Source organism: Heterodontus francisci, chromosome 3 (genome assembly GCF_036365525.1).
Source record: "Heterodontus francisci isolate sHetFra1 chromosome 3, sHetFra1.hap1, whole genome shotgun sequence".
Lineage (NCBI taxonomy): Eukaryota > Metazoa > Chordata > Chondrichthyes > Heterodontiformes > Heterodontidae > Heterodontus > Heterodontus francisci.
Window position 1 is genome coordinate 146,575,763 of NC_090373.1, and position 12,907 is coordinate 146,588,669.

Consider the following 12,907-nt stretch of genomic DNA (forward strand, 5'->3'; position numbering starts at 1 on the left):
GTGGGTCTGGAGTCACATGTAGGCCAGACCAGGTAAGAATGGAAGATTTCCTTCCCTAAAGGACATTAACATTCCCTAGAGTTTAGAAGAATGAGAGGTGATCTCATTAAAACGTATAAAATTCTTAATGGCTTTGATGGGTTAGATGCTGGGAGAGTTGTTTCCCCTGGCTGGAGAGTCTAGAACTAGGGAACATAGTCACAGGATAAGAGGTCGGCGATTTAGGACTGGGATGTGGAAAGGATTCACTCAGAGGATTGTGAATCTTTGGAATCCTCTACCCCAGAGAGCTGTGGATGCTCACTGGCTGAGTATATTCAAGACAGAGATTGATAGATTTTTGGATACCAAGAAAAGCAAGAGATATGACAATAGTGCGGGAAGAAGGTAGAACATCAGCATGATCTTATTGAATGGTGGAGCAGGCTCAAAGGGCCAAATGACATACTCTTGCTCTTACTTATGTTCTGAATGACCTCCTACTGTGCTGTAAGTTTCTATGATTCTATGATCTTCTTGACACATCTATGGACAAGAAATGGTCTCTGCAACTGTGCACCATGCTGGCACAGAAGGCAGTGAAAAAATAAAAACTGAGGATCATGCTGACTTTGATGGTCGCTGATAATGTCATATGGATGTTATATCTTGTATGAAGGTCTTCTGAAAAATCAACGTTAAACCTCCGGCTCTTTATCCACAACTCTACTGTCATTGTCAGACTAGCAGAGGGACAGCACTTACAGTATGCAAATAATGCAAGTTAACATAATGCTTAGCCTTTTCCTGCTCTTGCTGGTCCCCTTCGCCAAGTCTAGTGCTAGTGCTAGTACACTGAAATTCATTCAGTGTAAAAACTAAACTAGAAAGTAGAAAGAAAATTTGGACCAACTTACCTTTAACTGAAGTCCGAGCACTCTCATTTTTGCCTGTCCAGTGATATGAACGTATTGCACCAACAATACGTTACGACTGCAATCCCTCGAATGCCCAATCTGCTAAGTTAATTGCCCCTAAACCAATCTTTAATAATTCAATAGAGTCAGGGATAGTTCCCTTAGATTAGAAGCTAGCTAATGCACTTCCTCTTTTCAAAAAAAAAAGGGACAAACAGGAACCAGGGAACCAGCCTGACATCAATTATTGGGAAAGTGCTGGAAGGGATCATAAAGCTTCTTATGATCACAGGTTAATGGAAAGGAGTCATCAGAAATTCACAACATGGCTTCTAAACAAATAGGGTGTGCCTAACAAATTTGATGCAGTTTATGAAGAAGTCACATAGGGTAGTGGATGAGGGAAATCCTGTCAACGTTACTTACCTAGAAGGACTTTAATAAGATACCTCATGATAAAATTTTGTGGTCTCAGTAGCAATCTGAAATGCTGGATTAGGATTTGGCTCCACTCCCACAACCAAAAAGTTTAGTTAACGGATGTGGTTCAGCCTGGAGACATGTTACTAATGTTGTCTTCACAGTCTTTATCAATCACCTGAATTGTGGAGTCGAGTGTATGGCAAGTTTGCAGATGATATCAAAGTCCATGCAAGGGTTAAAACAGTAGAGGAATGTGGTCAAATCCACGAAGATTTAGATGCATTAGGAGAGTGGGCCACACAATGACAAGTGCTGTTTAATTTAGATAAATGTAGTGTCATGCATGTTGGTAGGGCCAGCCCAGAACAGATATATCATTTGCTGGCAACAATACTGAAAGCGGTTCAAAGAGAAACAGATCATGCTGTTATTGTACACAGATCACTGTAGATTCATGACCAATGTAGAGAAACTGTAGCCAAAGCTAACAGGGTATCATTATTGGGTTGCATTAATAAAACCAGTCAATATAAACCAAAGAACATCATTTTGACACGATACAAGTCACTGGTCAGACTGTATCTAGAGTACTGCACCATCTTGGTATCTCCACATGGTGGAGATATAGCAGCCTCGGAAAAGATACAGAGAAAGCTATGAGAATGATTCCTAACTTAAAGGACCTCAGTTACTCAGATAGGCTCAAGAACATTGGTCTATTTACTTTAGAGCAGCGTAGACTTAGGTAGAGGTCTGTAAAATTATTAAAGGGCTGGATAGCATCCCTACTGATAGATTAGTCCAGTTTAACAACTTGGGGAGGAACCGGCGTCATGAGTTTAAGCTAAGAATAGGAATAGAATCATAGAATTATGGACGTTACAACACAGAAAGTAGCCATTTGACACATCATCCTTGTGGTAGAGTTATCAAATTAATCCCAATCCCCTGCTCTTTCCCAATACCCCTATACATTTTCCCTACAAGTATTTATCCAATTTCCTTTACAATATTACTATTCAATCTGCTTCCTCCACCCTCTTGGGCAGTGCATTTCAGAACATAATTAACTGTGTTAAAAAAATGTTCCATGTCACCTTTGGTTCTTTTTCAATCACCTTAATTCTGTTCCCTTTGGTTACTGACCCTTCTGCCATTGGAAACAGTTTCTCCTTATTTACTCTATCAAAACCTTCCATGACTTTGAACACCTCTGTCAAATCTCCACTTAACCTTCTCTGTTCCAAGAAGAATAACCCCAGCTTCTCCACTCTCTCACATAACTGAAGTCCCTCATCCCTGGAACCATTCTACCAAATCTCTTCAGCACTCACGCCAAGGCCTTGGTGCCTTTCCTAAAATGTGGTGCACAGAATTGAACACCACATCAGTGTCTTATAAAGGTTCAGCAAAACTTCCTTGCATTTGTACTCTATTCCTCTATTAATAAAGCCAAGGATCCAACATTTTTTTTTAAAACAGCTTTCTCAATTTGTCTTGCCACCTTCAAATATTTGTTACATACACCCCCAGGTGTCTCCTTTGCTGCACCCCCTTTAAAATTACACCATTTAGTTCATATGGCCTTTACTCCTTCTTCCTACCAAAATATATCACTTCATACTCCTCTGCATTAAATTTCATTTACCAGTCATTTCACCAGACTATGTCCTCCAGTAGTCTGTAACTATCTTCCTCATTGTTTGATACGTTCGAGCTTCATATCACCTGCAAACTTTGAAATTATACCGTGTACACCCAATTAGAATCATAGAAAGTTTAGGCACAGAAAGAGGCCACTTGGCCCAACAATAACAATTTCAGGTTATTAATATATAATGGACCGCTGGGTTGAGCACTACCTCGAACTGTACTCCAGGGAGAATGTTGTCACTGAGACTGCCCTCAATGCAGCCCAGCCTCTACCAGTCATGGATGAGCTGGACATACAAAATCGGAACTCAGTGATGCCATTGATTCTCTAGCCAGTGGAAAAGCCCCTGGGAAGGACAGCATTACCCCTGAAATAATCAAGAGTGCCAAGCCTGCTATACTCTCAGCACTACATGAACTGCTATGCCTGTGCTGGGACGAGGGAGCAGTACCCCAGGACATGCGCGATGCCAATATCATCACCCTCTATAAAAACAAAGGTGACCGCGGTGACTGCAACAACTACCGTGGAATCTCCCTGCTCAGCATAGTGGGGAAAGTCTTTGCTCGAGTCGCTCTAAACAGGCTCCAGAAGCTGGCCGAGCGTGTCTACCCTGAGGCACAGTGTGGCTTTCGTGCAGAGAGATCGACCGTTGACATGCTGTTCTCCCTTCGTCAGATACAGGAGAAATGCCGCGAACAACAGATGCCCCTCTACATTGCTTTCATTGATCTCACCAAAGCCTTTGACCTCGTCAGCAGACGTGGTCTCTTCAGACTACTAGAAAAGATCGGATGTCCACCAAAGCTACTAAGTATCATCACCTCATTCCATGACAATATGAAAGGCACAATTCAACATGGCGGCACCTCATCAGACCCCTTTCCTATCCTGAGTGGCGTGAAACAGGGCTGTGTTCTCGCACCCACACTTTTTGGGATTTTCTTCTCCCTGCTGCTTTCACATGCGTTCAAGTCTTCTGAAGAAGGAATTTTCCTCCACACAAGATCAGGGGGCAGGTTGTTCAACCTTGCCCGTCTAAGAGCGAAGTCCAAAGTACGGAAAGTCCTCATCAGGGAACTCCTCTTTGCTGACGATGCTGCTTTAACATCTCACACTGAAGAGTGCCTGCGGAGTCTCATCGACAGGTTTGCGGCTGCCTGCAATGAATTTTGCCTAACCATCAGCCTCAAGAAAACGAACATCATGGGACAGGACGTCAGTAATGCTCCATCCATCAATATCGGCGACCACGCTCTGGAAGTGGTTCAAGAGTTCACCTACCTAGGCTCAACTATCACCAGTAACCTGTCCCTAGATGCAGAAATCAACAAGCGCATGGGAAAGGCTTCCACTGCTACGTCCAGACTGGCCAAGAGAGTGTGGGAAAATGGCGCACTGACACGGAACACAAAAGTCCGAGTGTATCAAGCCTGTGTCCTCAGTACCTTGCTCTATGGCAGCGAGGCCTGGACAACGTATGTCAACCAAGAGCGACGTCTCAATTCATTCCATTTTCGCTGCCTCCGGAGAATACTTGGCATCAGGTGGCAGGACCGTATCTCCAACACAGAAGTCCTCGAGGCGGCCAACATCCCCAGCTTATACACACTACTGAGTCAGCGGTGCTTGAGATGGCTTGGCCATGTGAGCCGCATGGAAGATGGCAGGATCCCCAAAGACGCATTGTACAGCGAGCTCGCCACTGGTATCAGACCCACCGGCCGTCCATGTCTCCGCTTTAAAGACGTCTGCAAACGCGACATGAAGTCCTGTGACATTGATCACAAGTTGTGGGAGTCAGTTGCCAGCGTTCGCCAGAGCTGGCGGGCAGCCATAAAGGCGGGGCTAAAGTGTGGCGAGTCGAAGAGACTTAGCAGTTGGCAGGAAAAAAGACAAAAGCGCAAGGGGAGAGCCAACTGTGTAACAGCCCTGACAAACAGATTTTTCTGCAGCACCTGTGGAAGAGCCTGTCACTCTAGAATTGGCCTTTATAGCCACTCCAGGCGCTGCTCCACACACCACTGACCACCTCCACGCGCTTATCCATTGTCTCTCAAGATAAGGAGGCCAAAGAAGAAGAATATATATCAAAAAGATCAGAGGTCTAAATAAATAACCCCTGCAGAACACCACTGTATACTTCCCTCCAGTCTGAAAAATAACTTCACCACTACTGTCTGCTTTCTGTCCTTTAGCCAATTTTATATCCATCTGCAACTCTCCCTTTCATCTCAGGGCTTTAATGTTGCCAACAAGTCTATTATGTGGTACTTTGTCAAATACTTTTTGAAAGTCCATATGCACATCAACCACATGACCCCCATCAACCCTCTATTACTTTATCAAAAACTCAATCACGTTAGTCATGCATAATTTGCCTTTAACAAATCTGGGCTGACTTTCAATTAATAGCCCATAACTAATGGCAATTAAGTGTTTAGTCATATAATAATAGCAAAATACTGCAGATGCTGGAAATCTGAAACAAAACAATAAGTGCTGGAAATACTCAGCAGGTGGCCGCATCTGTGGAGAGTGAAGCAGAGTTAACGTTTCAGGTCTCTGACCTTTCATTAGAAAATGTTTAGCCATGATGCTCTGACCATCATGGAAGGCTTGATGGATTAGATGGGCCGGGATTTTGTGTGGCCCCTTGAGGCAGGGCCAGAGGCGGGGAGCGTGGAATATCATGACGGGGGGAGGGCAGAGGGACCGTTGCCCAGCAATCTTCCCAGGGGTGGGATAAGCCAACGATGGCCTTCCTACCCAGAGGCCAACTGAGGCTCTAAGTGGCCTATCAAGGGCCTCTTCCTGCCGCCGCTGGGATCTTACCAGCAGTGGAGGGTGCCTTCGCCGTGTCGGGAGGACGCCACGTAAAACGACGTGCCCTTCCTGCCGGCTTGGGAGGGGGTCACTTCTTCATGGGAAATGTGTGGCTCATGGGGGATCCCAACTGGGAACAAATTTATCCTGCAAGACGCCCCCACCGCTGGACTGCATGCCACACACCCCCAACACCCACCTTGCCGGGGCCTTCTAGATTGGCCCCGGCAACCCTGCTTCGCCTACTGCTGGTCTGGGATTTCACTGCTGGGCCTGGGTCTAAGGCCTCTGCAGTACCGGCAGTGGCCACTGCTCCTGGTCTCGCTTCCTGGACTGCTGAGCTACCGGCCCTCTGATTGGCCGGCAGTTCTTGGAGGCTGTATCTCCGCCTTTAAAGGGACGGGGATCCCATCTCCGGAAACTTTGATTTTAAAAGATTGGAGGATCACTCCGGGGGAGGCACAAAAAGGCAGAGACGGGGTTCCCCTGCTTTTTAAGCCCAGGCCTGGAGCACCACCTCCAGCACAAAATCCAGCCCTTTTCCCAAACAGAAACATATCCCCCTCAAGTAAGTAAAAGCTAACTATATACAATTCAACAACAGTATTAGGAGGTAAACATACATGGTAATAAAATAATAGTAGAAACATGTGAGTACATCAGTAATGGTAACGTAAGGGTGGTTTGATCAAACGACCTGATTTAGAAACAAGATAACAGTTCTTGGAATCCAGAGCAGATGTGTGTGGACTCAGCTCTATGGAAGTGGAGTGCATAGACTCTGCCCAGGACATTGTCCTCACTCTCGTCTGATTTGTGATACAGTCTTTCATGGATCTGGGATCATGGACTGTTCTGATCTGACCTCCATTTCTACGCAATGTAGCAGCAGTAGAAGGAGTAACCTCATACGAATGTGGTACTGGTTAAACCCTGGAGACTTGCCCAGCACTCCATGTACCAATTACAGGATTCTGTATCATGAACTGCTGCCGATCGCTAATTTTGAAAACTCACTCCCAGCATGACTATTGTGCACCTCCTTCATCCCTAGCATCAGGGTAGATTATTTTCACAAGGATGTGATTTGTTTTGGGTGCCTTTGCACTTGGCACAGTCTGAGCTGGAGATGCTGTAGAGTGGGCAGTAACAGGCTGTACATCTTTCTCAGTCTCTTCTTTAGGTGTCTTGAAGCCAAAAGATGGGCAAAAGTTGAAAACAGCTTCTATCCTCTGGCCACAGTATGGGCAAACTTTAAAGATCATTCTGAGACTGCAACCTTCCTTGCACTCACTTGCTTCAGGGCCTTTCCAAGTTGGTGTTTGAGGCCTGGAGGGAGGTGGTGCTTGGTGCTGCCCAATACCATGCATCGTTACCAGGCTCAAATCCTTGCATGCCTGTAATCCAGTGATAGCAGGTCCAGCCCTTTGAATGATATAAAAACAATTGGGATTTCTAACCTGAATCATTGTATTAAACACAGGATCAGGGAACCATTGTATGTGTTGGGTATTCGTCAGCATTATCACGGCTTGCCATTTACCCAGATACATGCCCTTTCAGATGTGTAGAGGTAAAATATTCACACTGGCACCCATGTCCACCTTCACTCAGAGCACATGCAGCCCTCCTTTTCAGGATGAAAAACACGAATAGATCCAAAGGAATCAATGCGTTCGGTGATATTGACCTTGGACTCTCACCATCATCATCCACAACCTCGTGGATGTATCAGTTGTGATTTGAAGTACGACTGCGAAGCTAGTCAGGGAGTGAAGCCTTTTACAGTCTGTCTGACTGTGGTCAGGAGTCTTACCAGCAGCCTCTATCTTGGCTTTCCGACACTGACGTTTCCAGTGACCCCTGATACCACATGCTTTGCAGATGTTGTTGAATGCTGGGCAACCCTTAGGCGTATGTAAGAGCCTGGACCTTTTATGTGGTTTCCTGTACTGGAATCCTTATTCAATGCACCTATGGTATTCGCAGCACATAGGGTTCATTAGCCTGCAATGATGGACAAATTTTCAACCGTCTTTGAGCAAGGCATCCACTGTAAACTCTTTGGGCTTCTATAAGAACCACTTTGGCTTCTCCTGCTATGCAGGCAAACAGAGAGCTGGCTATAGTTCCACTTGGAAGGCATGGTGCTGTTGCCCGATTCGTGGGCTTTTGTTAGGCCCTGCCCACAAAGCAGTCAGCCCAGGGAGAGACTCTGCAATGGCAGCCCAGCATTTTTTTTTACTTTTGGCTGGATCAGAATGGGGAGATCCTGGAGAAACCTGCAGCGAGCTTGGACAGATGGACTTGGACCGACCTGTTTCTTCTTTTGACCCCTGGTTCTGTGTGTGGCTCTTCCTGATTTCAGGCTGGTTCCTCTCCACAACCTTGCGCACCACGATCCCAATCTTCTGGTCCATGTTTCAACTTTAAATTGTTTAAATTTTGAGGTGTGGTCCGGTCTTCAAACGCACACCGCTGCCCCTATATTGCATGTTGTCTTACCCTCTGTGTTAGCTTCTACTATACGCAAAGCACTGACCACTCAAGACGGAATCAGTAACGGAGTAATAGGAACATAGGAAGAGGAATAGGCCATTCACCCCATCAAGCCTGCTCCGCCGTTTAATATGATCATGGCTGATCATCCACTTCAATACCTTTTCCCCACACTATTCTCATATCCCCTTATGTCATTTGTATTTAGAAATCTGTCAATCTCTGCTTTAAATGTACTCAATGACTGAGCTTCCACAGCCCTCTGGGGTAGAGAATTCCGAGGAGACTCTTTGAGGACTCTTTATTTAAAGACGGTTCTGCAGTACAGACAGGTCTTCACTACACAGGTACTTACTTAAGAATTCCCCCAACCCACAGGTCACATGGTGTGTTACATCACTACTCTTGCATTGCCAGCAAGAGAACATAGTCACACCTCTTAAAGGTCTACACACAACACTGCCACCAATTTTGTATGCTCGTAAGTTATCATAGCAGTGCACCAATGTCCACAGCCCTGCTCAAATTCATCCACTGCTTAGATGTGTTACTAATAACAAAACCTCATCAAAAGGTTAAGAAAGAAAACAAAACAAACTGACAGTAAATCAAAAGGTTATATTTACCCGTGTTGTAGATTTTGGTTTTAAACCAAAAAATGCGGAGACCGTATTGTTTTCCTTCGATTCAAAGAAAGCATCATAATCCTAGAATCAAAAGGAAAAGGAATTAGTACCAATAGTGTGGTATTTTCAATAGGCTAGAACATATGGAGGGGTGGGGTAGAAAAGAAGGCAGAAATATGCTGGTGGTGTAATTTGTACTGAGTAAATCTATTCCTGTTGAAGATGCATTGCCTTCATGAAAAAGTGCTTGCAAAATAGTTTTAATTAAAGAAAGATCATTGAAAAATTATGCCTCAAATGGATTTGGGATAAAACGCAGGGGACATACATCTGAATTGTTAAAAACTAAATGCTCATATCTTAGAACTAATTACTGGAAGGATTTCACACAAATCATCTGGTTAAGGTGGGTTATCCTAGAGTAAAATCTGAGTAAAGTCTGTATTTATATATTGTAGCCCTGTTCAGGCAATGAAGTTGCATTATTGGACTTCAACCTCATTAACATACTCTTTGGGCCTTTGATGAGCTTTGTGCATAGTTTGTGCACAGAATACAGAGTCCTGGTATTGCCTTGAGCCTGCACTGGGCACAGAGAGCACTTCAGACACATGGGCTGGAATTTTACAGGCCCACCATGGGCCCCGCTCCCGGGATCAAATGCAGGTCTCAAGCCTGCGCGGGCAAAAGGCAGGACCACGGAGGGGATTTTACTGGTGGCAGCCAATTAAGGAGCTGCTGCCAGGACTGCTGTCCAATCTCCGAACTGCTTGCCCAATCAGAGGGCTGGCAGCTCTGTAGCCTTGCCAACACCACCGATAGAGGTGGCCACTGCTGAGGTTGCAGGCAGAAGGGGACGCCTCCATGTTGAGGCTCCCTCGAAGGGCTGGTGAGAAATTTTTTAACGCGCTGGGGCCAAGTAGGCAGGCTCCAGTGATCAGAAGGGTGAAACCTCCAGAGGCAGTGTCGGAGCTATGGGGGCTGCCATGGCCCCCGGGTGGTGGTGGTGGAGGGGGACATGGCAGCCCCCATAGCTCTCTGTGAGACATGGAGCCTTCGGGAATAAAGGCCTCCTCCCCAGGGAAGCCGCTGGGAGACAAATGATTTACCTGGTGGTCTCCCCACGTGACAGGGGGCTGTCCTGATGTAAAGAACTGGCAGGGATGTAAAACGGCCATTAAAAAAAAAGCCTGTTAATTGAATTAATTGGCCACCCGCCTCCAGCAAATGGGCGGCCGAGCTGTTGCTGTTCCTGTCTTTCGAAACATCCCACAGTGGCAGAAAGATGGTCAGGGTTCCCTCCCAGTGCCTTCCACCACCATTTTACCAACTCTCCCGCCTCTCGACCTGTCTCCAGAGAGCTGGTAAGATCCATGGCAGGCTGCACCTGACAATACTGGCAGCCAGTCACTGCTCCTTTGTTCCTTTATATTTTAGAACCTTTAAGCCACATATAATGAATCTGCAGTAGCCTGAAAAAATGAACAGATATGTTATGAGGATCATTGCCCAAGCTTCCCTAATGCAACGCAGTGTGTGTTTGCTCAGGAAGTAGGACACACAAGGAAATAATTAGGAATGATGAGTCATTATTAAATCCTGTTTATCAAATTAAATGACAAAACTAATCAGTTTTTTTTTAAAATATTATTTTCATTTGTTATTTATAGTTTTAAAAGCTGAATTATCACAAGCCATACACTCAAAAATGATTTTAACCCCAATTTTAAAAAGTGAAAACTTGATGCAACAGTATTTGTAACAAAGATGTTTGCCAACTATTTACAGTGAATGTATAAGAACTTACACACACATACCCTCATTAATTTGCAATTTCACTGTGGAGACAGTCCTGTCCATTAGATAGATTTTGCAATCGCTAAGGCTGCAGCTTGCAGTCGGAGGTCTAAGAGTCAGTTGGCTCCAGGTTGTCAGATTTCTGCTGGTTTTGCGCAGAGTACGATCTTCCAACTGGTCTTTCAGCGCTGGCATGCAAGATGTGCGAAAGCTTTATTTGAGTATTATCACGCATGTAAATTTAGTATAGCATGATTAACCATCCAGATAGAATGGTTCCAGTCTGGAGTAACCCTAAGAGAAGCTCCACAAATAAAAGAGTTCCTACCAGCCACCTTGTTTCAAGTTACAGGTTTTAATGCGTGTTTTAATTGTGTTTTTATGACATTTTTGTGTAAAATTTTGCAGAATTATGTTTTTATGATAGAGTAGGTGTGTTTATGTGCAAACTAAATTGTCAAATATTGTTTGCTAATTAATCATATATAATTGAAGTATTTACAAGCAGATGAACATAAAAAGGAGCTTTTACAATACAGGAGCTCAGGAACAACAAGGCATCAGGATAAACTATTGAGTCCTGTGGAGGCTGGTCAGTTAAATAAAAACGTACCTGGCAATGACCAATGAGAAAGGGGCGGCACAGTGGCGCAGTGGTTAGCACCACAGCCTCACAGCTCCAGGGACCTGGGTTCGATTCTGGCTACTGCCTGTGCGGAGTTTGCAAGTTCTCCCTGTGTCTGCGTGGGTTTTCGCAGGGTGCTCCGGTTTCCTCCCACATCCAAAGACTTGCAGGTAATAGGTAAATTGGCTGTTGTAAATTGCCCCTGGTGTAGGGTGGTGATAGGGAATATGGGATTACTGTAGGGTTAGTATAAATGGGTGGTTGTTGGTCGGCACATACTCGGTGGGCCGAAGGGCCTGTTTCAGTGCTGTATCTCTAAATAAATAAAAAAAAAGAAAAGCCTACCACAGATTTTGGATCAGCAGGGAGGCAGTTACAGAGTTTTGCCATCTGCTTAAAAGACACCTACGACTAACTTGCATTACAGGGCCAGTACCATCAATAGCAGTCAAGGTCACCTCCTGCCTCAGTTTTATCATCTTAGTCTCCCTTGCAAGCCAGCTGCCACTTGTCTGCCCATTCTGCTAGCCTCTGTCCTCTTGCAGTTGATTGGTTTCATCCTCACTGTTTGCCACAGCTTCAAGTTTGGTATCATCAGCAAATTTTGAAATTTTACTGTGTATTCCAATACCCAAGTCATTTATATGCATCAAAAAAAGCAGTGGTCCTATCATTGACTCTGGGGGAATAACACTGTTTACCATCCTCCAGTCTGAAAAACAACCATTTACCCCAAATTACTATAATACTATAATACTATTCTCCATTCCGAAGGAGGGTCATTGACCCGAAACGTTAACTCTGCTTCTCTTTCCACAGATGCTGCCAGACCTGCTGAGTGGTTCCAGCATTTCTTGTTTTTATTTCAGATTTCCAGCATCTGCAGTATTTTGTTTTTATTACCACAAATTACTGATTGCTGTTCTTAAGCCAATTTTTTATCCAAGCTGACACTGATCCTCCTATGCCATGAGCCGCAATTATGTTAACCAGCCTTTCATGTGGTACTTTGTAAACCACTTTCTTAAAATCCATATAAATAACATCCACTGCATTCCCTTCATCAACCTTCTCTTTTACTTCATCAAAAAATTCAATTAGATTAATCAAGCACGATCTGCCTTTCACAAATCCATGCTGGCTATCCTTAATTAACTCGAACCTCTCCAAATGCCTGCTGATTTTTTTCCCTGATCTAAAACCTTACCCACACTGATGTTAAACTGACTGGCCTGTAGTTAGTAGGTTTTTCCTTACACCCTTTCTTGAATAAGGGTGTTACATTTGCCACTCACCAATCCTCTGACACCTCCCTCCCATCTAGGGAAGTTTGGAAGATTATAATAAGTCCTTCTGCTATCTCCACTCCCACTTCTTTTAGCAATCTGGGATGCAAGCCACTCGAAGCAGAGCCAGCCTTCCCAGTACATCCTGCCTATTAATTTTCTCCTCCTCCATTACCTCCAACTCTGCTTCTACTGATATTTTGTCAGCCTCCTCTTCCTTAGTGAACACCAATACAAAATATTCATTAAGCATTCCAGCCTTGCCCTGCACCTCT

At 44.6% G+C, this 12,907-nt stretch overlaps 1 protein-coding gene across 1 annotated transcript in view; it reads right to left on the reverse strand.

The window, feature by feature from the left end:
• sh3bgrl2 (SH3 domain binding glutamate-rich protein like 2) overlaps window positions 1–12,907 on the reverse strand; it is a 66,452-nt gene that overhangs the window by 19,782 nt on the left and 33,763 nt on the right. The window contains exon 4 of the mRNA XM_068028587.1: window positions 8,925–9,005. Within this exon, the coding sequence (XP_067884688.1) occupies window positions 8,925–9,005 (81 nt within the window). The remainder of the gene's footprint in view (window positions 1–8,924; window positions 9,006–12,907) is intronic.